The 25224-nt window shown below is 37.2% G+C and overlaps 3 protein-coding genes across 6 annotated transcripts; 2 read left to right on the top strand and 1 right to left on the bottom strand.

The window, feature by feature from the left end:
* The first annotated feature begins 570 nt into the window (after positions 1-570).
* LOC127144261 (uncharacterized) lies at positions 571-9161 on the top strand. Of its 3 annotated transcripts, XM_051079958.1 has the most exons (5): positions 571-840; positions 936-1012; positions 1087-1150; positions 2300-3529; positions 8913-9161. In XM_051079958.1, exons 4-5 carry the CDS (start codon positions 2305-2307, stop codon positions 8960-8962), a joined length of 1275 nt encoding a protein of 424 aa, XP_050935915.1. In that variant the 5' UTR covers positions 571-840; positions 936-1012; positions 1087-1150; positions 2300-2304; the 3' UTR covers positions 8963-9161. The 3 variants fall into 3 exon arrangements, 1 of the variants encoding a protein (XP_050935915.1); XR_007815862.1 differs by lacking the exons at positions 1087-1150; positions 2300-3529 and adding an exon at positions 8246-8309 and having other exon boundaries at positions 695-1012; XR_007815863.1 differs by lacking the exons at positions 571-840; positions 936-1012; positions 1087-1150; positions 2300-3529 and adding exons at positions 7856-8171; positions 8246-8309.
* A 1914-nt stretch (positions 9162-11075) lies between these two features.
* On the bottom strand, positions 11076-12819 carry LOC103485767 (uncharacterized). The gene has a single exon (XM_008443473.3). The coding sequence runs from the start codon at positions 12277-12279 to the stop codon at positions 11185-11187; it is 1095 nt and encodes a 364-aa protein (XP_008441695.2). The 5' UTR covers positions 12280-12819; the 3' UTR covers positions 11076-11184.
* An 8790-nt stretch (positions 12820-21609) lies between these two features.
* LOC103485775 (transcription factor bHLH112-like) lies at positions 21610-25106 on the top strand. 2 transcript variants are annotated; one of them, XM_008443481.3, is made up of 7 exons: positions 21610-21875; positions 21962-22439; positions 23333-23458; positions 23554-23619; positions 24163-24228; positions 24384-24434; positions 24528-25106. In XM_008443481.3, exons 1-7 carry the CDS (start codon positions 21742-21744, stop codon positions 24684-24686), a joined length of 1080 nt encoding a protein of 359 aa, XP_008441703.2. In that variant the 5' UTR covers positions 21610-21741; the 3' UTR covers positions 24687-25106. The 2 variants fall into 2 exon arrangements, with proteins under 2 accessions (XP_008441703.2, XP_008441707.2); XM_008443485.3 differs by lacking the exon at positions 23333-23458 and having other exon boundaries at positions 21629-21875.
* The last annotated feature ends 118 nt before the right edge of the window (positions 25107-25224 follow it).

Genomic DNA, 25224 nt, shown 5'->3' with positions numbered 1-25224 from the left:
AAGAGGGTTTTAAAGATTCTTTTATTATTTTTATTATTTTTATTTCTTTTAAAAAGAGGCCTTGGGACTCGTGCGTAAAGAGGAAGAGGAAAATTTTCAAAGAAAGAAAAAGGGAGAAAAAAAAAAAAAAAAAATTTTCCTTTTGAAACCCTAGCCGCCGCACGCCGCCGCCGCCGCCGCACGCCGCCGCCGCCGCCGCCGCCGCGAACCCGAGCCACCAAGCATCCTTCTCTGTTCAGCAGCGCAGCCGAGCCGCAATCGCGACCGAGCCGTCGCCGAGTTTCCAGCCGCGCCGGGAGATCGTCCAAGCCGATCTGCGCAGCCGAGCGCCCGTCGGACGCCGAAGCCGAGTCGAAGCCGCCTCCGTGCGTCCGCAGCCAACCCGTCAGCCAGCCGAGGCGCGCCGCTCCGATCCGACGCAAGCGCAGCCGAAACGCCAGTCGTAGCCGTCGCCGAGCGAAGCCGCGGTAGCCGGACCACCAGCAGCCGCCGCGCCACCCGAGATCCGGAAGCCGAAGCCTCGCGCGCAAAGGTTCGACCGAAGACCCGCCCCGCGACCCGAACCGACGCGCGCCACCCTCCGGAAACCCGACCCGCGCCCGCGTGCACCCGTGCGTGAGCCGCGCCCGCGTGTGAAGCCGCGCCCGCGTGTGAAGCCGCGCCCGCGTGTGAAGCCGCGCCGCGCGCTTTTGTGTAGCCGAGCCGCGTCTCCCTGTTGCAAGCCGAGCCGCACGCGAAATCCCTGTACCGAGCCGAGCCGCGTCTGCCCAAGCCGAGCCGGTCCTGTCTTCTTCCAGCCGAGCCGCCAGGACTAAATTGGCTCCATCCACCTATATTTCGGTAAGCTAATTAATTATTGTGGTCTTTCCGGTAAGACTCCATGCTCGGACGTTAGTTAAATTAATTTGGGTCTAAATTAAATTATTTTCCTCAAGGGACGTCTTGGACCAAGAAATTACTGCAGCGCGGGATTTCTTCAGTAGGGGCTCGAGCACTGCAACCTCCTTCTAGGGTAAGTTAAATTCAATTGAGTCTCGAACCGTTGGTCGTTGGCGACCTGTTTACGAATTTTGACTTATTAAACAGTTAGGACTTCGTCGCTTGGAAAGCGTACTGCCTCGCGGTTAGGACTCGACAAGTAGATCTCCAGGTAAGAGATTCTACTACTAGTTTCATGTTTGAAGTATGAGACTGTGTATGCCCTATGTTGCATATTGAGAGTTTGACAGTATGATGCCTGAAATAAATGTTAGTATGATGCAAATGACGATATAGTTGTGCTATAGCCTGTTATGCGTGGCAAGATTTATTATGGTTACGACGAATGTCGGGGCGGAGAGTGTAGAAATGATTTATGTGACATGTTATATGCTGATGCCATGTGTATGTATACTGCAATTAGGGTACCTGTTAGCTTGATTCTGTTAGAGTCGTACCTGCATGGGTGTCCTTCGGGATCACCACCTATTGAGGACTGTGTGGTCCGACGGGACGCCAGTCTAGCATGATATAGACATGACTCGAGTGACTCGACGGGGTCCTCGCATCCCGACTGTCCTAGGTGTCCCCCGGGCACCGAAGACCAGAGTTACGTTCCTACGGGAGCGCATGATTGCACGTGTTCGGGAACGTGCCAGAGATTGGGTACCAGTTATCAGGACTCTAACAGGAAGTTAACAGGCACCTAGTGGGACTAGTAGTGGGTCCCTTACTGAGTATTTTTATACTCATTCTCTCCACTTTATGTTTTCAGGTAGAGGACGAGGCAAAGGCAAGGGCAAGCTGGCGAGCGACCCGAAGTGAGACCGAGGAGGGCCATAGGGACTACCGCTTCCGCTTATTTCTTATTTCAGATTTTAGCATTTGAGTTTGAGTACTTTTTATTTTTCACTATCTTTTATGTAGATAGGGCCCGAGTAGGATTTCAGAACGTTTTTACATTTTTGCATGACTACCTTGTTTATGTTTTTATAAATGAATTTCTTGAACCGTATGCTTTTAATAAAAATTTTAGACTTAAACCACTTGTTCTATATTTAGTAATGACTTCGATTCAGCATAAGGAGTTGGGTCGTTACAGTTGGTATCAGAGCACAGTGTTTTAGGTTCTGTAGACTGACCTACGATGTAAGTCATTTTGTTTGGTTTTACTTCACCCTATGGCTATACGGTCCTTCGGCACTCGCCAGGTATGTCTGAAGCCTTGCTAATGTTAAGATTACAATTTTGCCTGAATAGTCTAAGACCTAGATATAGGGTGTTAAGTTCTTGTGGTGAAAAGTTTGTTGGTGAATTTTAGGGAGAATGCCGCCACGTAGAGGTACACGCCGAGGAGGTGGTAGGGGAGGCAGAGGAGCCGGTCGTGGCCAGCCGGAGGCGCCACCTGTTGCACCGGCAGTCGACCCAAACGCACCGGTCACCCAGGCGGATCTCGCCGCAATGGAGCAGCGTTATCAGGACATGCTGCAAGCCGCTTTGGCGCCTTTCCTTGCCGCCCAGCAGAACCAGGCCGCCCCTGTTCAGGCCGAGGCCGCCCCTGCTCAGGCCCAGGCCGCCCCTGTTCAGGCTCAGGCCGTCGCTCCTCCAGCCCCTGAGGAAGCTCAACCAGTACCAGTTCAACTGTCGGCCGAGGCGAAACACTTACGGGATTTCAGGAAGTATAATCCCAAGACCTTTGACGGATCCATGGACAACCCCACAAAGGCCCAAATGTGGTTGACGTCCACAGAGACCATTTTCCGGTACATGAAGTGCCCAGAAGACCAGAAGGTGCAGTGTGCAGTCTTCTTCTTGGAGGACAGGGGCACCGCCTGGTGGGAGACCGCGGAGAGAATGCTAGGGGGCGATGTAAGCAAAATAACATGGGAGCAGTTCAAGGAGAACTTCTATGCTAAGTTTTTCTCCGCCAATGTGAAGCACGCCAAGCTGCAAGAGTTCCTAAACTTGGAGCAAGGCGACATGACGGTGGAGCAGTACGACGCCGAGTTCGATATGCTGTCCCGCTTTGCTCCCGATATGGTAAGAGATGAGGCTGCCAGGACGGAGAAATTTGTTAGAGGACTCAGGCTAGACCTTCAGGGCATTGTCAGAGCCCTCCGCCCAGCCACGCATGCTGATGCACTACGTATAGCACTGGATTTGAGCCTGCCTGAGAGAGCCGATGCGTCTAAGGCTGCCGGCAGAGGGTCAGCCTTGGGACAGAAGAGAAAGGTTGAGACGCAGCCTGACGTAGCACCGCAGCGAACACTGAGGTCAGGAGGTGTCTTCCAGAGACACCGACGGGAGCTTGCAGCAGCCGGGAGGACTCTGAGAGAGCTACCTGCTTGTACTACCTGCGGGAGAGTCCACGGAGGTCGTTGCTTGGCTGGGAGTGGAGTCTGCTTCAGGTGCAGACAGCCGGGGCACACTGCTGATATGTGTCCTCGGAAACCCTTTGAGGCGACACCGCCCCAGCCTTCTGCGGCCCAGCAGGGGAGAGTTTTCGCCACTACCCGGCAGGAGGCCGAGCGAGCTGGCACTGTGGTGACAGGTACGCTCCCAATTTTGGGGCACTATGCTTTTGTGCTATTTGACTCTGGGTCATCCCACTCGTTTATATCCTCCGTTTTCGTTCAGCATGTGGGTTTAGAGGTAGAGCCTTTGGGTAGTGTTTTGTCGGTCTCTACTCCATCTGGGGAGGTCCTGTTATCCAAAGAACAAATAAAGGCATGTCGGGTAGAGATAGCGAATCGTATGTTAGACGTGACCTTGCTAGTGTTAGACATGCAGGATTTTGATGTGATACTAGGCATGGATTGGCTATCAGCCAACCATGCAAATATAGACTGTTATGGCAAGGAAGTTGTCTTCAACCCTCCCTCCGAGGCTAGTTTCAAATTCAGGGGGGCAGGCATGGTATGTATACCCAAGGTCATCTCAGCCATGAAGGCTAGTAAACTACTCAGCCAGGGTACTTGGGGTATTTTGGCAAGCGTAGTGGATGTGAGAGAGCCGGAAGTTTCCCTATCTTCCGAACCAGTGGTAAGAGAGTACCCCGATGTTTTTCCAGACGAACTTCCAGGACTTCCGCCTCCCAGAGAAGTAGACTTCGCTATCGAGTTAGAGCCGGGCACTGCCCCAATCTCGAGGGCCCCTTACAGAATGGCTCCAGCCGAACTAAAGGAGTTGAAGGTCCAGTTACAGGAGTTGCTGGACAAAGGCTTCATCCGGCCCAGTGTGTCGCCTTGGGGAGCCCCAGTATTGTTCGTGAAGAAGAAGGATGGGTCAATGCGCCTTTGTATTGACTACCGAGAGCTGAACAAGGTGACAGTCAAAAACCGCTACCCCTTGCCCAGGATTGATGACCTGTTCGATCAGTTGCAGGGAGCCACCGTCTTCTCCAAGATCGACCTGCGATCAGGCTATCACCAGTTGAGGATTAGGGACGGTGACATCCCCAAGACGGCCTTTCGATCGAGGTACGGACATTACGAATTCGTTGTGATGTCTTTCGGCTTGACTAACGCTCCTGCAGTATTCATGGATCTGATGAACAGGGTGTTTAAGGAGTTTCTAGACTCGTTCGTCATAGTCTTCATTGACGACATCCTCATTTACTCAAAAACTGAGGCTGAGCACGAGGAGCACTTACACCAAGTTTTGGAGACCCTTCGAGCCAACAAGTTGTATGCCAAGTTCTCCAAGTGTGAATTCTGGTTAAGGAAGGTGACGTTTCTTGGCCACGTGGTTTCCAGTGAGGGAGTTTCAGTAGATCCCGCAAAGATTGAAGCGGTGACCAACTGGACCCGACCGTCCACGGTTAGTGAAATTCGAAGTTTTCTGGGCTTGGCAGGTTACTACAGGAGGTTCGTGGAAGACTTCTCACGTATAGCCAGCCCGTTGACCCAGTTGACCAAGAAGGGAACCCCTTTTGTCTGGAGCCCAGCTTGCGAGAGGAGCTTTCAGGAGCTCAAACAGAAGCTAGTGACTGCACCGGTCCTGACAGTGCCCGATGGTTCGGGAAACTTTGTAATCTATAGTGACGCCTCCAAGAAGGGACTAGGTTGTGTCCTGATGCAGCAGGGTAAGGTAGTTGCTTATGCCTCCCGCCAGTTGAAGATCCATGAGCAGAACTACCCTACCCATGACTTGGAGTTGGCAGCTGTAGTCTTTGCACTGAAGATATGGAGGCACTATCTGTACGGTGAGAAGATTCAGATTTACACCGATCATAAGAGCCTGAAGTACTTCTTCACCCAGAAGGAGTTGAACATGAGGCAGAGGAGGTGGCTTGAGTTGGTGAAAGACTACGACTGCGAGATCCTATACCACCCAGGTAAAGCGAATGTAGTGGCTGATGCGCTAAGTAGGAAAGTTGCACATTCAGCAGCGCTAATCACCAAGCAGACCCCCTTACTCAGGGACTTTGAGAGGGCAGAGATTGCAGTCTCAGTAGGTGAGGTTACCGCACAGTTGGCTCAGTTGACAGTTCAGCCAACCTTGAGGCAAAAGATCATTGCTGCTCAGCTGAATGATCCTTATTTGGCAGAGAAGCGTCGCGTGGTAGAGACAGAGCAAGGTGAAGGCTTCTCCATATCCTCTGACGATGGCCTTATGTTTGAAGGACGCCTCTGTGTGCCGGAAGACAGCGCAGTTAAGACGGAGCTTTTGACTGAGGCTCACAGTTCCCCGTTTACCATGCACCCTGGGAGTACGAAGATGTACCAGGACTTAAGGAGTGTCTATTGGTGGAGGGGCATGAAGAGGGATGTGGCAGACTTTGTCAGTAGATGCTTGGTGTGCCAGCAGGTGAAGGCACCTAGGCAGCATCCAGCAGGGTTGTTGCAACCCTTGAGTGTGCCAGGGTGGAAGTGGGAGAGTGTGTCGATGGATTTTATTACGGGACTGCCCAAGACCCTAAGGGGCTACACGGTGATCTGGGTCGTGGTCGACAGACTCACGAAATCGGCCCATTTCGTGCCAGGGAAATCCACTTACACTGCCAGTAAGTGGGGGCAGCTATATATGACAGAGATTGTGAGACTACATGGAGTACCCGTATCCATCATTTCAGACAGAGACGCCCGTTTCACATCGAAGTTCTGGAAAGGACTTCAACTTGCATTAGGTACAAGGTTGGACTTCAGCACGGCATTCCACCCTCAGACTGATGGTCAGACAGAGAGATTGAACCAGATTTTAGAAGACATGCTGCGAGCCTGCGTACTAGAGTTTTCAGGAAGTTGGGACTCCTATCTGCATCTGATGGAGTTTGCCTATAACAACAGCTACCAGGCTACTATCGGTATGGCACCGTTCGAGGCTCTGTATGGCAAGTGCTGTAGATCCCCTGTCTGCTGGGGCGAGGTTGGAGAGCAGAGGATGCTAGGCCCCGAGTTAGTGCAGACGACCAACGCAGCCATACAGAAGATCCGAGCTCGTATGCTGACAGCCCAGAGCAGACAGAAGAGTTACGCTGATGTACGACGTAAGGACCTCGAGTTTAAAGTGGGAGATATGGTCTTTCTGAAGGTAGTGCCTATGAAGGGTGTTCTGAGGTTCGCGAAGAAGGGGAAGCTGAGCCCACGCTTCGTAGGGCCGTTCGAGATATTGGAGCGGATTGGCCCCGTGGCTTACCGCTTGGCGCTACCCCCATCGTTTGCTGCAGTGCACGACGTATTCCATATCTCCATGCTGAGGAAATATGTCGCAGACCCAACACATGTGGTGGACTTCGAGCCACTGCAGGTTAGCGAGAACCTGAGCTACGAGGAGCAGCCTGTCGAGGTCCTGGCAAGGGAGGTCAAGAAGCTTCGCAGTCGAGAAATTCCACTGGTCAAAATCCTTTGGCAGAACCATGGAGTGGAAGAGGCCACGTGGGAGAAAGAAGAGGACATGAGAGCCCAGCACCCCGAGCTGTTCGAGGATTAGAACTTTCGAGGACGAAAGTTTTTTTAGGAGGGAAGATTGTAACGCCCAACAATCTCGGTTTCCTTTTGTTTTGACCATTAATATTAATACTAAAGTGTGTTTATTATTAGTATTAAAGTAAAGTTTTTTTTTTTATGTATTAATTTTGAAGTTAGGGGGTGAAATAAATTATTGGCTTAACAAATAAATGGCCTTGGAAAGGGTCAAAAGTGGTTATTGGAGGAGAGAGGAAAGAGGGTTTTAAAGATTCTTTTATTATTTTTATTATTTTTATTTCTTTTAAAAAGAGGCCTTGGGACTCGTGCGTAAAGAGGAAGAGGAAAATTTTCAAAGAAAGAAAAAGGGAGAAAAAAAAAAAAAAAAAAATTTTCCTTTTGAAACCCTAGCCGCCGCACGCCGCCGCCGCCGCCGCACGCCGCCGCCGCCGCCGCCGCCGCGAACCCGAGCCACCAAGCATCCTTCTCTGTTCAGCAGCGCAGCCGAGCCGCAATCGCGACCGAGCCGTCGCCGAGTTTCCAGCCGCGCCGGGAGATCGTCCAAGCCGATCTGCGCAGCCGAGCGCCCGTCGGACGCCGAAGCCGAGTCGAAGCCGCCTCCGTGCGTCCGCAGCCAACCCGTCAGCCAGCCGAGGCGCGCCGCTCCGATCCGACGCAAGCGCAGCCGAAACGCCAGTCGTAGCCGTCGCCGAGCGAAGCCGCGGTAGCCGGACCACCAGCAGCCGCCGCGCCACCCGAGATCCGGAAGCCGAAGCCTCGCGCGCAAAGGTTCGACCGAAGACCCGCCCCGCGACCCGAACCGACGCGCGCCACCCTCCGGAAACCCGACCCGCGCCCGCGTGCACCCGTGCGTGAGCCGCGCCCGCGTGTGAAGCCGCGCCCGCGTGTGAAGCCGCGCCCGCGTGTGAAGCCGCGCCCGCGTGTGAAGCCGCGCCGCGCGCTTTTGTGTAGCCGAGCCGCGTCTCCCTGTTGCAAGCCGAGCCGCACGCGAAATCCCTGTACCGAGCCGAGCCGCGTCTGCCCAAGCCGAGCCGGTCCTGTCTTCTTCCAGCCGAGCCGCCAGGACTAAATTGGCTCCATCCACCTATATTTCGGTAAGCTAATTAATTATTGTGGTCTTTCCGGTAAGACTCCATGCTCGGACGTTAGTTAAATTAATTTGGGTCTAAATTAAATTATTTTCCTCAAGGGACGTCTTGGACCAAGAAATTACTGCAGCGCGGGATTTCTTCAGTAGGGGCTCGAGCACTGCAACCTCCTTCTAGGGTAAGTTAAATTCAATTGAGTCTCGAACCGTTGGTCGTTGGCGACCTGTTTACGAATTTTGACTTATTAAACAGTTAGGACTTCGTCGCTTGGAAAGCGTACTGCCTCGCGGTTAGGACTCGACAAGTAGATCTCCAGGTAAGAGATTCTACTACTAGTTTCATGTTTGAAGTATGAGACTGTGTATGCCCTATGTTGCATATTGAGAGTTTGACAGTATGATGCCTGAAATAAATGTTAGTATGATGCAAATGACGATATAGTTGTGCTATAGCCTGTTATGCGTGGCAAGATTTATTATGGTTACGACGAATGTCGGGGCGGAGAGTGTAGAAATGATTTATGTGACATGTTATATGCTGATGCCATGTGTATGTATACTGCAATTAGGGTACCTGTTAGCTTGATTCTGTTAGAGTCGTACCTGCATGGGTGTCCTTCGGGATCACCACCTATTGAGGACTGTGTGGTCCGACGGGACGCCAGTCTAGCATGATATAGACATGACTCGAGTGACTCGACGGGGTCCTCGCATCCCGACTGTCCTAGGTGTCCCCCGGGCACCGAAGACCAGAGTTACGTTCCTACGGGAGCGCATGATTGCACGTGTTCGGGAACGTGCCAGAGATTGGGTACCAGTTATCAGGACTCTAACAGGAAGTTAACAGGCACCTAGTGGGACTAGTAGTGGGTCCCTTACTGAGTATTTTTATACTCATTCTCTCCACTTTATGTTTTCAGGTAGAGGACGAGGCAAAGGCAAGGGCAAGCTGGCGAGCGACCCGAAGTGAGACCGAGGAGGGCCATAGGGACTACCGCTTCCGCTTATTTCTTATTTCAGATTTTAGCATTTGAGTTTGAGTACTTTTTATTTTTCACTATCTTTTATGTAGATAGGGCCCGAGTAGGATTTCAGAACGTTTTTACATTTTTGCATGACTACCTTGTTTATGTTTTTATAAATGAATTTCTTGAACCGTATGCTTTTAATAAAAATTTTAGACTTAAACCACTTGTTCTATATTTAGTAATGACTTCGATTCAGCATAAGGAGTTGGGTCGTTACAAATTAATTTAAATTTTTTTAAGTTTAATCCTGCTCTTTCAAAAAACTTATTCTAAACTGACTAAGATTTTGTGTTTTTCCTTATTAAAAAAGTTAATTTATTATTTCATAAGGTCTCATGACCAGAAAATTAGTCCTTTTAAAAAAAATTGGGTGAGACTTCCATCTTTATGTGTTCAAGATTTAATCCAAAAAAAAAAATGAATTTTAATTTCTCACTTTCATGAGGTGAGGAATAATTTCTCCTTAATTATAATATAATCTAAATTGATGGATTTTATTCTAATAATTTTATAGATCATTGCTTCAGACATTGAAATGAATGAACGGTAAAATAAAATATTTTACTTTTTAAAAAAATTATTGACTAAATTTTCAATTTATGATTTGTATTTTGACCATTTTTTATCTAAACATGTGTTGTACTCTTTGTATCCTCTCTGTGACGACAAATATACTTAAAGAAAAAAAATGCAAATTGTAAGAATAGAGATAGAATAGACTTAATTTTCAAAAATTAAAAACAAAAAAACCAAACTGTTAACGATGTCTTAGGTATTGATTTTTAGTTTGAAAATCAAAAATATAAACTTTATATTTTCACATACAAATTTTTTTTTCTATTAGTTACGTACTTTATACTAATATTTTAAAATTACGTCGTAATTTAGTACTAGTTTAAATACCCTAGTTTTAAAATTATGACTAATAATTACTTAAAATTTTCTTAGTTTTAACTCAAGTAAATTTCTTACATCTATCTATTAGATATATCTAGTAGATATATATATAAAATTTCAATTTAGATCTACAAAATCTCATAAAATATTTTTGTTTCTAATTAAATCTTAAAATTGCTCATTTGTAACTAATAGTTATATTATTTTTTTTTATGAAAATAATGTTTAATACAATTTATTAGACTGATATGTCACCTAGTACATTTTTTAAAGTTTAAGAACCATATATATAAAAATTAATGAACTAAAATTTTAAACTTATAGAAAGTTGTGACTCCATAGTTCATATGCTAGCTAATTATATTTATTTTGATAATATTATATTGTTTGAATATCATATGGATGAAGTTGTGTCCTCCAAATAAAATCCTAAATTCACCACTACTTTACCTTCATTTTCATTCTTTTCTTAATTAGTAGTTATTACATACAAAAAAAGCTCTCCACTTTGTGCTCATCCTTTCTTCCTCCTTTACCCCATCAGTTGTGGATCAAAAACTTGTACACTAGATCATTTATGCATCAAAGTCTCACAATTAAATAAGTGAAATATCTAAGATTATTTAGATCAAATATATATTGTTATTCTTCTAAAAAAAATCTAAATCACGTTTCTTACAATATATATATATATATATATATATATATATATATATATATATATATATATATATATATTTGATCCTAACCAATTTTTCTATTTAGATTATATTAGTTAGAGATAGTATATAGATTTTCTTTTTTAATTGTTTTTCAAAATGTATTAAGATATCAATATTACTTTCACTCATAACCCTTTCAAAATGTATATAGAGGCTGACCAGGTTCAGTTTGTATGCAGAGTGATTCCTTCCATCTTTTGTTCCTCTAACCTAACTTTTTATATATATAAAAAAATAGTTATATAAGTTAAATGAAGCTGTTCTATATAAGAAGACATGATGGACTAAATTTCAAACTTGTACCATGTGCTTTTCATAAATTTCCTGGACTTCGTTTCTGCCTAACAAAGGGGACGACCACGATGTGAGATAAAAAAGAATTCATGGAGATTGGAGAGATAAACAATGTCCCACGAGGGGATGTTAATCCCTATCGTTACCGAAATAAATCCACTTATTATTATGATAGTTACAAAGTGGATGAGACAGAAAGAAAAAGAAATTGCAAATCATCTACAATTTGATACACATAAACAAGATCAACATCAAACATCTTCACCCCGATTGAAGTCATTTTGATTCAACCAAACGTAGCCATAAACAGGCTCCTCTTGAAACTGTCTTTGATAGCCATAAAAACCATCTCCTTCTCCTCTTCCATCTAGATATGGATTATGACTTCCAAATAGATACTCTGCTGCGGTCTGCCACTGATTGCCGTAATTCCCATAGCAATAGCAATGCCCGTGGCAACGCCCACACCCGTTCTTGGGTTGCCTACAAAGTGTTTGCCTTTTTGCCCGTGAGAGACATGGCCAATACCCAAATAAACTTTCGCAAAGATCCATCGCTTCCAGTCCATACCCACTTGGAAATTCATTCACTTCCCTTCCATTTCCATACCCAATTCCCGGGTCTCCCAATTGAATCGCTTTAACTTCCTCAATTTCTCCAGATTCAGAAGTTGTGTCGCTATCACTTGAAGAGCTGTTGTTGGTTTTTTCAATCTGGATCGGCTTGATTTCACTTGATGGCTTTGTCTGTTCTTCAATTTTCCCCTTTGGTGCTTCGTCTATCTTGGGTATTGTGGTGATGGGAATGGCGGTGGCTGTTGGCGGTGGGGGTTTTGAAGGGGAAGAAGAGGACGGTGGGTAACAAATTTCAGTTGAAGGTTGAAGGGGCTTACCGTAGGTTTCGTAAATGTCATATCCACCGTCGTAAGGGGTTGGATCATACTCTTCAAAGTCTGTCTCGTTGAATTCGGAAACAGAGTAAGAGATCACAAATTGGGTCGACACCTCGCTATATAAATCAGGGTCGTATTCAAATACTTTTGGCAAAGTGAAACTCGATGCTGAACAAGCATTGGCAGAGTAGCGAATTGCATAGCCATAATCGCCATGGTCAACGGGTTCATGTTCGATCAATTGGGGGAATTCACTGAAATTTGATCCGTAAGCAGCATTAATGGCGAAGTACCCAACCTCAGAATCATAAGCCTGTCCGAAAAAACAAGGAGGTGGGTAGTCAAATAGATTGTAGAAGGTGGGCTCGTTGCTGGACTGCAAAATTGGAGGCTCAATTTGAGCAGAGTTGTAATAGGAATCGTCGTAAAAATCATAGGAATCGTAGAAAGCCATTGGAGATCTGATGTTAAGCTGATGAAGAAAACTGGGGGGGTTTCTTCATTTCAACGCCATTATCAAATTCAACCCAAGTTCTTGCAACCACATAGGAGTTATCTAATTGGAATTTTGGTAGCAAAAATGAATGCCACTCAACTTTTTGGTACAATAGGTAGCAGTAGGGTTAGACAAGGAGTCGTGAGTGGGGGTGTTTAGGACTCTGTCCTTTTGTTCTTTTGGGGTGTCAAGGTTTATCTTTGTAATTAGGTAAGTTAATTAAGATTAACAACTTGATTAAACAAGTTGAGCTAAACCACCATTAAGCTTAGCTCAGTGTGTCCCCTTCCGTTTTGGCCTTTGTTTTAGTTAGAAGAAATATGGTTGGCATGTAAAAAAGTTCAGAATATGGCCTTTCTTTTTATTGTTATTTATAAAATGTATTGAAGCCATGGTTGGATAATCATTAGCGCAAGAGACGAAAGCTAATGGCACCAAATAAGGGGTGGTTGATGTTACGTAAGAACAGATATTGATGTGACGGAAAAAGAATCATAAGTCTTTAGATATTATTTATTAAATTAAAATTTATATTTATTTTAACCGGTCTTCCTAACAAATCGGTAAAATGTATGATACTACAATTTCGAACACGAAAAAAGAATATAGGCTCGTTGGAAGGGATATAAGTCCACGATGAAAATATTTCAAGATTATTCACTGCAAGGTATTTGACAAATTTTGGTACAGATATTTGACAAATTACATGGTAAGATTTTAGAAAAAAAAAATTATGTACTATATGTTTAGATTTTGTTAGACATTGTTTAGATTTGGCTATCTAACAAATTTCTTTTTCAAGATTCAACTATTTCTTGATTGGGTTAGTAGCCAAAATCTAAATCTTTGTATGTTTGAAAAAAAAAAATATGTACACCATCTTAAACCAAATAATAATTTAAAAAAAAAGACTCTAAAAATGGGAAAGGAACAAACTTAAAATATTTGAAGAAAAAAAGATCGATTTCATGGATTTTTTGATTGGGTTACACCGAACAATAAAGGTGTTTTCATATTAGAATAAAGGCACCAAAAGAAATAACTAATTTTTTTAAAAATATAAATAATTAAATTACAAGTTTTAGTTTTTGAGAGTACATTTTGTTATTAGCTCTCTTGAAGATGATAGGTTTGGATTCTTTTTACTTTCCTTTTCTTTTTCAATCATGTGAATGCCTCGCCACTAAAAATTCATGATTTTAATCATTTTCATTTCGGTTATTTTTAAATATAACAAGCTGAATCAAAATATTTATAAAATATATCACACTATTATGTTCTATTTGCGATGTGCGACAATAAATCAAGATAAACTACTTTTTATATCTATTTACTGAAAAATTAAAGTTAAAAATGTAAAATATTAAATTCTAAGATCAAATTAAAATAGAACTCCAATCTTATCGATAAAATTACAACATTTTGATAGAAAAAAATCAAAAGATAAGGATTGAATTGGTAACATAATTAAAGTAGTCATCATTCACGTTCGAAGTCCAATCTAATTAATCTCAGGTGGAAAGTTGGGCCCCAAAATAAAAGATTAAACCCATACCAACCTTTGGCCCAACCCCATTTAAAACCAACATAACACTTGTAACAACATTAACCAACATAATCTTTGAGGAAACTTACATGAACGTAACAAAACTATAAACCGTAACAAAGTTTAGAAGGTTAGCCATTTTTTAAATATTTCAGGTTTGTCTTTCCATCTTTATTTTCTTCCTCTCGGTTCATCTTCCTCTTGTTATTTCGGCTTTCCCATTTTCCCATGTGATTTCCTCTTTCTTCTTTTCTCTTTTTCTTTTCTACGATTTCTTTCCATCATCTTTCCTATTTTTAAATTATTTATTTATGTCGTTTAATCTTTCCATCGTTTTTTTTCTTTTCCTCTTCATTTTTTTGCTTCGATTTCTTTTCACAATCTTTCTACTTTTTCTCTTCTTTTTTTCGCTACAATTTCTTTCTATCGTCTTTCTTTTTTTTTTACGAGTTTACATTTGGGTAACCAAATCTAAACAACTATGTATAAGGCTGTGTACAACAAAATAACAAAATCTAAAAGATCGTGGGTAAAGAATCTTGAAAAAAAAAATCATTTAGATTAGAGTAGTTAAATATAATAAAATATTGTGTATAATGAATCTTGAAAAAAAATCATTTAGATTGGAGTAGCTTGTAAACGATGGTTTAAAAAAAGTAAACGATCGTGTAAAAAAAAGATCGTGTATAATAAATCTTGAAAAGAAAATTATTTGGATTGGAGTAGCCAAATATAAACGACCGTGTACCAAAATAATTAAAAAAATTGTATACCAAATTAAAAAAAAAAATCATTCGTCCCCAAATCTAAACGATCCTGTAACTAAATTAAACGATCCCTTATAAATTGTAGCCATATCTAAACGATGGAGTATAAATTGTAGTCATAACTAAACGATCGGGTATAAATTATACCCATATCTAAATGATCGCCTTGTAGCCCTATATCTAATCAATCACGTATATATTGAACCATATCTAAACGATCACGTATAAATTGTAGTCATATCTAAATGATCGTGTATCATACAATAACCAAATCTAAACGATAGCAAATCTAAACGATCGCAAATATATTACGCGCGTCTTATTGACGGCGTGGTTGACGGGACATTTTTGGTATTTTACACGGTGGGTCTTTGGGCTTTTTCCATTTTTGGAATCATTCTATAGAGTGTAACTATTTTACCATCTTTTTATATTTTTGAAAAAACCCCTAACACTAACATTAGCTAGTAACAATTTTTAGAATAGTTATTAAGGATGTAGCAATAACTTTAAAAAAGTATAAATATAACAAAATCTATCGGTGATGAACATCTATTGTTGATGAACTCTTATGATTTATTAGTGATAGACCAATATTTACTACTTGTTTGGTTTATCAGTGATAGAATTCTATATATCATTGATAGATTTTGACAGAATTCGTTCTATTTACATTTTTTTAAAATTATTGTTATATACTTAATTATTTTAAATTTAATTGCTATATTTGTAATTATATCCCTATAACATTTAGTCCCGAACTCTTTAGGATGAGGGTTATATACAAGACTATAATAATCACCTTTAGCTACAGTAAATACTATTTAAAAATCCTCAATTAGCTATAATAAACACAATTTCAAAGTCCTCATTCGCTATAATATTTACTATTTGCTATAGTTTTTACTATTTGATATTCATTGTTATTTTATTTTTTACTACGATATTTACTATTTCCTCTCAAACTAAAATAATTCACCTCACAAAAACACAATATTGAACTTAAACTAAAATAATTCATCTCACAAAAACATAATATTTAACTTAAACTAAAATAATTTACTTCCAAATGCAAAATATTATAATTCAACTACAATAACCCAAGATTATAATAACCCACTCCTCACCTCCGACGCCTCTTTACTTTCAATTGTTTTCTTCTTTGGAAGATTTTTGAAGAACTAAAGGCGAAATTGAAGATCCGAAAAACATAATTAAATCTTCTTAAACGATCACAAGACTAAAATTAGCTTTGAAGCATTATAAGGGTGCTAAGTCTTCTAAAAACCTAGAGACAGAAGTCAAAGCAAGGCCAAATGTTCTCTTAATTAAGCACTTCAAAAATTTTATAGTACTTTAAAGTTGAGTCTTAAAAAACACTTTGTCAACATCCACGAGAAGGCATCTACAAATTATGTATTACAGATTGTATTCAGTACCATACTAAAAAATCAACCCAAATACCAATTTCATCAATTTAACGTACAAGTTAATTTTCTTCAAAAATCTCATAGAAATATATAATTGAAATATTTCACATTAGTTAGCCTATTTTCAATAAGTTTGTGATGGTTAATTAACACACAATTAGGTGAAGGTTCTCAACCTATATTTACTTATCTTTAAACTTTTACATATTTAAATATAAAATTCAAACTCTTGAGTTTGTTTCTAATTTGTTTTTTGCTTCCCATCTTTGTCACTTTCTTTCCCTCTTTATTCATTTTCTTTGCTGTGAGTGGCAGACAGAATTTCCATCCGTAATATTTTCCACTACCACGTCCTTCTCTCTTTCTTTAATTACTACTTGGATAATTTTTCCAAGAAGTTTAATTTTTAAGAGATAATTAAGATTAGTACATCCTTAACCTTAATCAAAGTGCATAACATGGGACAGAAACATTAGTTATATACATTATCTTTTCATATCTTAAAAGATGCACAAGTAACATTTTTTCCATCCTTTCTAAAATTACAAAATTTTACCAAAATAAAAAGCAAAATGATTGTAGATGAAAATTTTGTTTAAAAAAATATAATAAAAATTTAGATTCTACCCATGGATATAGACACTAATAAATTTCTATATTTGAAAATGCTTCAAATAAAAATCAAATACACCCAAATTTTTTGACACAACTAAAAAAATTTCTTGAGGGGCCATTCAACTAAGAAAGTGTAACCAGAAGGTTTAAAACATCAAAGCTTTTATTAAATAAATTGGGAGCAATATGATGAAACTATAACCTAGCTGGCTTAGATTCAAGATTCCCTTCCATATATATTTTAGAATCTAAACTATTGTAATCACTTGGATTAATTAAAAGGGTCACATAAACTAATAAATTAAATTTTGATAAAGTTGAAGTAAATTAAAAGTTGGTAAGATAATTTTAAAACTTAAAAATGTTTTAAGGAATTATGGTGGATATTTAAAGGGGTCCCATAAGGACTCATCCTTTTCATTAGTTCCTATCTTGTTTTTGTATTTCTATTAGCTCACTTTTCATTGTATACTAAAAAGCAGCCAATGGGACGATAATTTTAGAGACCTTTAAATTTCTTAGGTCCACTAGATATCAAAAATCAAATCATTGCCTTTCGTTGAAGTATTAAATGCTAATCATAATCTTCTAGACACTTTTGATAAATCTATATGTTGAAAATTAGCTTTATGTCAAAGTTCATTTTAATAAACTTATTGATAAGAAAAAGAAAGAAAGTGGAAAAGTGAAAAAAAAAACTTTAAATTACAAAACATTTCCTGAGTTGTCGTAAAATGAGCATAACAAATATCTCCCAACCCTAATGTTAAGCATTAATAAAAAAAAATCTAGAGATCAGATTTTCATATAATCAAGACGATATTATAGATTGTTCATCATTTTTAATTTTATTTTTTGTTATGGTTGGAAATTAAATTTTCAAGTTTGAAAAACTAATAACACACTAGAATTGATAAGAAAGTAAAAGTTGATAAAAGGAAAGCTAATGAAATGAAACTAAACTCTAATTTCAAGAAAAAAGACGTTTAATGGAGATATTGTATTCATCAATGATTAGCTCTAGTCAACTTTGGACTCGGTTGATAGTTGACCTCATCATATAAACTAATGTATTATGACCCTACTAGTAAGTCATTTTTTCGACACATTTTAATGGTTACATCTAGCTAGGAAAAATACTTAGTATAATATTAATGTTATCACCCACCTTACAATTATAAATGACATCGTCCACCGTAATTAGCTTGTGATTTATATCAATTAATAATTTAGTTTTATTGTGTATATCTTGATTTATTTCATATTTCTATTCTGAGTCTCATTGTAATTTAATTTAAGAAACTACTAGGGGTTGTTTTGCAAATAGTCTTTTGGTTATGAAATATAAATATATTAATTTTTCTTTTCTTTTTTCTTTTAAAAGAAAATGAGGATGAGGAAAGGAAAGGAAAAAGTATATTTTGACTTTGTGGGATAAAGGGATGTTTCGAGGTGGTGATGTTAAAGAGAATAAATGAAGGGAAAAGAATTTTAGAAAAGCCAAAAATGACAAAGGGGAAATTCCAAATTTAGGAGTTAAGAGATTAGGACTATGGTTGTGAATTGTGATTCCCAAATTCCATTCTATCATCATTAACAACACCTATATTGCTATCTCAATCCCCTTGATTTAGGTTAGAATTATAAATTAAATAGAATTTAGAAGAAAATACTTTTATCACTAAATATTTACTAACAAAGAAAAATCGATACAAGAATTAATTGACGATTTTGAGAATACTTTGTCCTTCTCTTAAAACTTTACCTACTCACATTTTAGTGAGCGTAATAAGTACTACATCACATCCTTAATCTATTAAAATTAGGATTAGTTTCTTATATTAATTTAGATTAAGGATTAACTTCTTTTATTAATTAAGATAAGGATTAGTTTGCTACGAATAAAGTATTTGCCTTTCTTGTATTCATAACTACAAAACATTAATAAAAAAAACTAATCATTAATTTTTGTGGTATTTCATTTAAATTATCTATTTCAATATATTTTAAAAAAATTAATGATTTACATATTTACCATATTTTTTATAGATATATTTCAAAAACCTTTTAAATTAATTAGGGTTACTTTCTATTTTAATATATTTCATTTACATAAAGTTTTACTATGAAATTTAAGGTTAGAGGTTCGATTCTTCAGCTTTATATATAAAAGAAAGATAGTGAATATAAAGTCAAAAAAATTAATGAAATTCAATTTTTTTTCTTTTTTTTAGTTACAATAAAAATCAGATAAACTATTGAAAATAGGCTTAAAATTGTTAACTGCTTCACATATTTCGTTACATTCAAATTTCAATTTCATCTATTATTTCATCTTTTTTTTTTTCTTTTTTTGAAAGGTATAGTAGAAATATCAATTCATCTTTTATATTTTCATCGGACACATCGATATCAACATGTCAAAATATGTATTAATGAAAATATCGACCCGATGCAAATTTAACAATATGATTACAACTAAAGTTGAAAGTACCCTAGTATAACCCATGAAGTGTTATGACCTGCAAATTTGTACATATAGTTTAGCTGGCTAAAATATAATACATCAGTTAGGAAAGTTCAGAAAATAGAATCTAATGATCTCCACACATTTTTTAGCTTAAAAAATAATAATAATAATATGAGCCACTAGATTATATTATATAACAGGGGTTTCATCTTTATTTGTGGATAAAAAATAATCATAAAGAAACTTTTTTCGATGGAAAAAGAATGAAAAAGGAAAGTCTTTTTCCTTCTATATAAAGAAAAGATAGTAGAAATGGGCTATGAAAGTTTTAACATTTAACCTAAGGAGAAGTTGTAAGTGTCCATTGTTATTAAACTATGTTTAATTTTCTTAATTGACATTTCGAGAAATGACAAAATTCAATATCCTTCTCCCGAGAATATACTTTGACAGAAACAGAATAGATATGCTTTGAGAAAAACTACATAGATGTTCTTGCAGCGGAAGATATAAACGTTGAGGTCAAGAGATCATTAGGTTCGAAAATATACAATAAAATCGGTCCAACTAACTGAAAGTATGTATTACTTCACTGAATTAAAAGATCAAATATTCAAATTGTTCACATCAGAATCAAAGTAGTAATTATAATAATTATTATTACTGCTACTATACTATTACTGTAAAAAAGATGTTGCTAGATACTTTTTTTTTAAAAAAAATGTTGTTCTTAATAATTAAATTAACATTTTGTTTAATAAAATACTAGAAAACGATAAGGGATCAGAAGACACACATAATATTTCAACTAGGTTGACACATCTTTAACACCCACACTATACCAAGATTTCAAAAGACATATATAATTAAACTAACATTATTGCAACCTTTTTTTTTAAAACACAATACAAAACTAGCTTATTTCAATATTTTTGTTGTAATTTTGTTATGGTTTAAAATTTCAAGAGTTGTTTTTCAAATAATAATGTGTTTTAATTTGAATACCACCAGGAGTAGAATTATCAAAATTTGGTAGCTATTTTATTTTATTATTGTTAACTTTTTTTTTTTATATGGTAGCAAGAATAATAATATTTGTTCATATTGCTGCTGTCTAGCTAGTTATATGTTAGTCAAAAACTAAATAATAGTCACAAGGAATCTTCTATTGACTAATACCACCATAGGAAGTAGTAAGTACTTTTGTTCATTAATTTTACTCATCAATTATTTGTTTCACATAACAAAAAGTCAACGTTTCGAAATGTGGGTGAGGTCATGATAAGATCCACCTTTCTATGACAGTAAAAGAATTGTTGGGAGATTGTTTGGCGACACACATCCAAACATAACATCCCTCTACCATTATTAATGCATGATTTAAGTTATTTATTGATGCATATATATATATATATATATACACACACATATATAAAGTTATATATAATATAATGAATAAAAATACTTAAAAAATACGGCAAAAAGAAAATGTAAATACATATAAAATAGATTATTATCGGTATCTATAACTTGAAAATAAAAACTTATAATTTTACTGTTGTATGATTAGAGGGACAATTACACAACAATTCTCAAGTTGCATTGATCTTTCTGTAGTCACATAATATATTTGTTTTTTTGATATATTTCAATTTGTTTTTTAATATGTGATTGGAAGGGTTAAGATAAAGACATGTCGAGTATCATTTTAATTTTTTTAACCTTCTATAAAGAGTGAGACTTGAACTCGAATCTAGAAGGGTCGGGTTGGAAGATACAATATTTTTTTTAAAAAAAAAGATACATTAGATCAATACGTGCATCTAGGCATCTCAACTCGGTGGACACATCTTTAGCACCCTCATCCACTATGTGGACACCTTCTTAGTACCATCGTTATTCCCACTTCATTAAATGTTTTTCTTTTTTTTGAAAATGATACATTTTATAAGGGGCTAATCAATAGTTTTGATATATATATTACATAACGAGGATAAACTTTAGGAGCTAATTAACTACATCCGCCCCTGGCTCGAAGATTCTCACCATAATAGAAAAGTTTTAAAATCTCATAAATTATAGGTTTTCCATTGATATGTTTCTATATTTCTATCATCCAACCTCAACAGAAGAGATGGATCAACTTTTTTATTTTATGTATGAAAATTCACTAAACATAAAAAATAAATAAATAAAAAAGTGTCACGAAATGTAAATACAATATAAGAATTAAACATGATCATAACTTGTTTTTTCTAAAACGTAACTAATTTATTTATTAACCTACTTTTCTAAAATTTTTATTTTTATTAATTTCTCAATAATATTCATCCGTATGTTCATCAACATTTTTGTAAAAAAGAAATCTCGACATTTACGTAAACAGTGACATTTTAAACCCTAGGCCATCTCATATATAAATATAACTTGCCATAGATGATCATAAATTGTTAATATGACTGAATAAATAGTAATATAATAAGTGAGAAGAAGTCTCATATCAGACGCAAAGATTCGGCAGGAATATAATTTGTAGCAAAAATCTTCAAAATAACTCACTAACGTGAAAAAGAAAAGAAAAAACCCTTCGATATGGCCGATGAATTTCCAGCCAGAAGCCTCTTCTCGGCGGCGGTCACCAATACCTCGCCGTGTTCCGTCGGCAACTCCACCTTCTTGATTGATTCGACCATTACATCAACTTCTAATTGGAACCAAAGTTTTCGGTAAGTTCATCATCATATTCAAAAATTCATTTTTTTTTTATCATTATATAAAAAAGTACGTAACTATTTTTGTTTTGAATTGGTAGTGGATGGGATGATGGACAAAGAGTTGACACCACTGTGGTGGTGGATTCAATGACGGTCACAAAGTTAAATTATGATGATCAAGAAATTACTAGTGGATCCGAGGGGCAACAAAATCCTACCAGTTTTTTCAAGACCACCGATGATGATCATGACTCTTTGTTTTTAATGGAACAACCTTATAATATTCAAACCGCTACAAATTTTTACCATAATGTTGTCACAACTACAACTAGCCAAGGGTTACCAATGGCTTTCCCTTTTGAGGCCATTTCCATTGAGTATACTCCAACGTTGTTGCCATGTTCATCATTGAATCAACCAACACAATTTGTTGTCAACAACCGAACCATTAATAATTGTTGTTCCTTCACAAATTCGGATGAGTTGTTGTCTTGTAGTCCTATGTTTCAGACACACTTGTTACATCCTCCACCCCTCAATTTCTCCAATGGAATTACACCCAAATGCCCAACAAAGGTAAGAATTTGGATTAGTTGCTATATTTACTCTCATGATTAGCACTATTGTTGAACAATTTTTCATAGCTTATGTTCGTTTAATAATAATTTCATTTTTTTTTCACTTTTTTTTTTTAAATGTATGTTTGGTTCTCAATATCTCTGTTATGGTTTTTAGTCGAAACATTTCAATTTTTAGTCAACAAATATTTTTTTAAAGTTTGATAAACTATTTGTTTATATATATCTCGTTTGCTAATCATTTGGTTTTTAAAAATTAAACCTAAAAATTACTATTTTCTTTCTTGATTTCCAAGTTTTTTAAAACTGAAAAATAATAGTTTTAAAATTTTATTTTTGTTTTTGGAAATGTGCTAAGATTTCAATTCTTTGCACTGGATTGTTTTTAACAAAATATGAAAGGTCGAAGGATCGGTGGGTACTTGAAAATGATGCGCACCTATGGTAAGAATGTGAATTATATGCTTAATTTTTTTTTTAAAAAAAATTGTTATCAACCGAGATCTTAATTTTTCAAACTTTAACTTGATTAAAAACATGGGTAGAAGTTAAATTTTTATAGTTGGACTTTAGTTTATGTTGTAATGGATCCTTTCTTGCTCCACGTGAGCTTTCCTCTAGCTTGCGTCTTGGACTTCTTCCTTGTTTGAAGTGGTGATATTTTTCTTTTGGGTTTGAAGTAAGACATGAATACTATATATGGATATGTCAATCTAGTAGCACTTAATAGTCCTTCTCCTTCATTAGTTTCTTGTTAAAAAAAAATATATATTGAATAATAAAACATGGAAATTCAAATATGAAAGTAGGGTTTATAATCTTAATTTTCATAAATAAAAAATAGTTATCAAACGGTGTCAAGTTAATTTGTTGGGTTGAACAAAATTTCAGTTGATGGGTTGTGATGAAGTCGTTGAAGATTGGAGTAGGGTCGAGAGGGAAAATGAAAGTAAAGAAATTGCAATAATCAAAAGGCCAAGAAGTGACAATTCGTCATCCCCATTACCCACTTTTAAGGTGCATTGCATAATACATTTACATTATTCCATCAAACTTTTTGGCTACAGATTGAGCTTTTCCTTTAATTTAAAATGACTTTTTTTGCTCCAAAGGTTCGAAAAGAGAAGCTTGGCGACAAGGTCACAGCCCTTCAACAACTTGTTTCCCCTTTTGGAAAGGTGAATTTCTTAATCTTCGACTATATTTTATAGTTGACAATATTATAGAGAAAGTAATAGTACTAAATAGTTCTGTTATTGTGGTACGAATTAGAAGAAGTAATAACAAGAGATTGGGTAAGGGTCCTACTGTTCAATAAAGTCTGTGAACAAAAAACATATTGAAAATGTTTAAAACTATAGAACTTTTGTTCATATGATTATTGCAGTTAAAAAAATAATTACATGTTTGGTACACAAAGGTTTCGATTACTCTGTCATTTAACTTTAAAATTGGTATTCATCTAGTTTACCGAGTAGATAGTTGACTTAATAAAGTGATGGTTTTCATTCACTAAATGAGTTGAGAGTTTTATTTTTTATATTTTTGGAAGAAATTAAAAACCTATTTCAAACATATGTTGAGTGACACAATTAATTAGAAATTAAATTCAAATATTAAGGACCAAAAAGTGTTAGTTTTAAGAACTTAAGAACAAATTCGGATCCTACTACTGTCTCTAATATAATCATTTTTGTTATTGATTGATACCCACATTTTAGACTGATACTGCATCAGTTCTACATGAAGCAATTGAGTACATCAAGTTTCTTCACAACCAAATTCGTGTAAGTACATCTCATTGTCTTCTTCATTCCTTTAAAACCAAGATCTAACCCAACAAAGAAAAAACATGTATACAAGCACATGATTAAATTAATTATTTTGGACATACTTATAATTTTTTTTGGGGGGTTCTGTTTATTGTCAAATATACATTCAGGTTTTGAGTACTCCATATATGGAAATTGGAGACCACAATCAAGAGCCAAAGGTAAAAAAATAACCATACTTTTCAATATTATATACTATAAGAAAAAATACGGATTTTTTCAACATGTTCTGAAAAAATTATGATGACAAGCAGATCATTATTGAGGAAGAATTAAAGAACACCAACGAGAATATGAAAGAAGATCTAAGAAGTCGAGGACTTTGTCTAGTGACAATTCCAAGTACAGTTGCATTAGCAAATGGTAATATACTTAATTTCTGGTCTCCCACATTTGGAGGTACTTTTAGATAATGTAATGAAGCTGACACTGATGATGTTAGTCGAAAACCGACATTATAGGAGTACGATATCAATTAGGTGTTCAACATTAAAGAATGTGGTATTAAAAGTGTTCAATGTCAATCACATGAAATGTCGGTTTCAACCGATATTGAACATTTTTAATAGTACGCTCTTCGATTTCGGTCTACCTTAGGACATTTTCCTGAACTATTTAAGCTCACATGAAAAGGCTGGCAGCCAAACTGGGGATGTGAATGTTTTAGTTTAACTACTGATCAAGAAAATTGGTGTGGATATACTATGTTCGCAGATTGTAATCTCAGTTTGAAAGATAGGCTTTGTGTTGGCCCAGCTACAAATGTAAACAACTTCAGCTTAGGATGATTTGTGTGTCTATATACATTAATTATTGATGAGGGTTATAGGCTACTATCACGATCTAAATTATGTTAACAGTTGAATTCAATCTTCTAAGCCATCATATTTAGGATTTAAATATCCTATGATTTTCTATGATATCATCTTTTCTCACGAAATCAAGGGTTCA

This window comes from Cucumis melo, chromosome 12 (assembly GCF_025177605.1).
Source record: "Cucumis melo cultivar AY chromosome 12, USDA_Cmelo_AY_1.0, whole genome shotgun sequence".
Classification (NCBI taxonomy): Eukaryota; Viridiplantae; Streptophyta; class Magnoliopsida; order Cucurbitales; family Cucurbitaceae; genus Cucumis; species Cucumis melo.
Note: the sequence above shows the minus strand (reverse complement) of the source record. Positions and strands in the feature narration are given on the sequence as shown.

What these genes read in the sequence shown, in the direction of transcription:
- LOC127144261 (XM_051079958.1), top strand. Translation starts at nt 2,305, where the DNA reads ATGCCGCCACGTAGAGGTACACGCCGAGGAGGTGGTAGGGGAGGCAGA. An exon ending in AGCTGGCACTGTGGTGACAG is followed by an intron (nt 3,530 to 8,912) that starts GTACGCTCCCAA and finishes TTATGTTTTCAG; the next exon opens with GTAGAGGACGAGGCAAAGGC.
- LOC103485767 (XM_008443473.3), bottom strand. Translation starts at nt 12,279, where the DNA reads ATGGCTTTCTACGATTCCTATGATTTTTACGACGATTCCTATTACAAC.
- LOC103485775 (XM_008443481.3), top strand. Translation starts at nt 21,742, where the DNA reads ATGGCCGATGAATTTCCAGCCAGAAGCCTCTTCTCGGCGGCGGTCACC. An exon ending in TTGTTTCCCCTTTTGGAAAG is followed by an intron (nt 23,620 to 24,162) that starts GTGAATTTCTTA and finishes CCCACATTTTAG; the next exon opens with ACTGATACTGCATCAGTTCT. An exon ending in ACCACAATCAAGAGCCAAAG is followed by an intron (nt 24,435 to 24,527) that starts GTAAAAAAATAA and finishes GATGACAAGCAG; the next exon opens with ATCATTATTGAGGAAGAATT.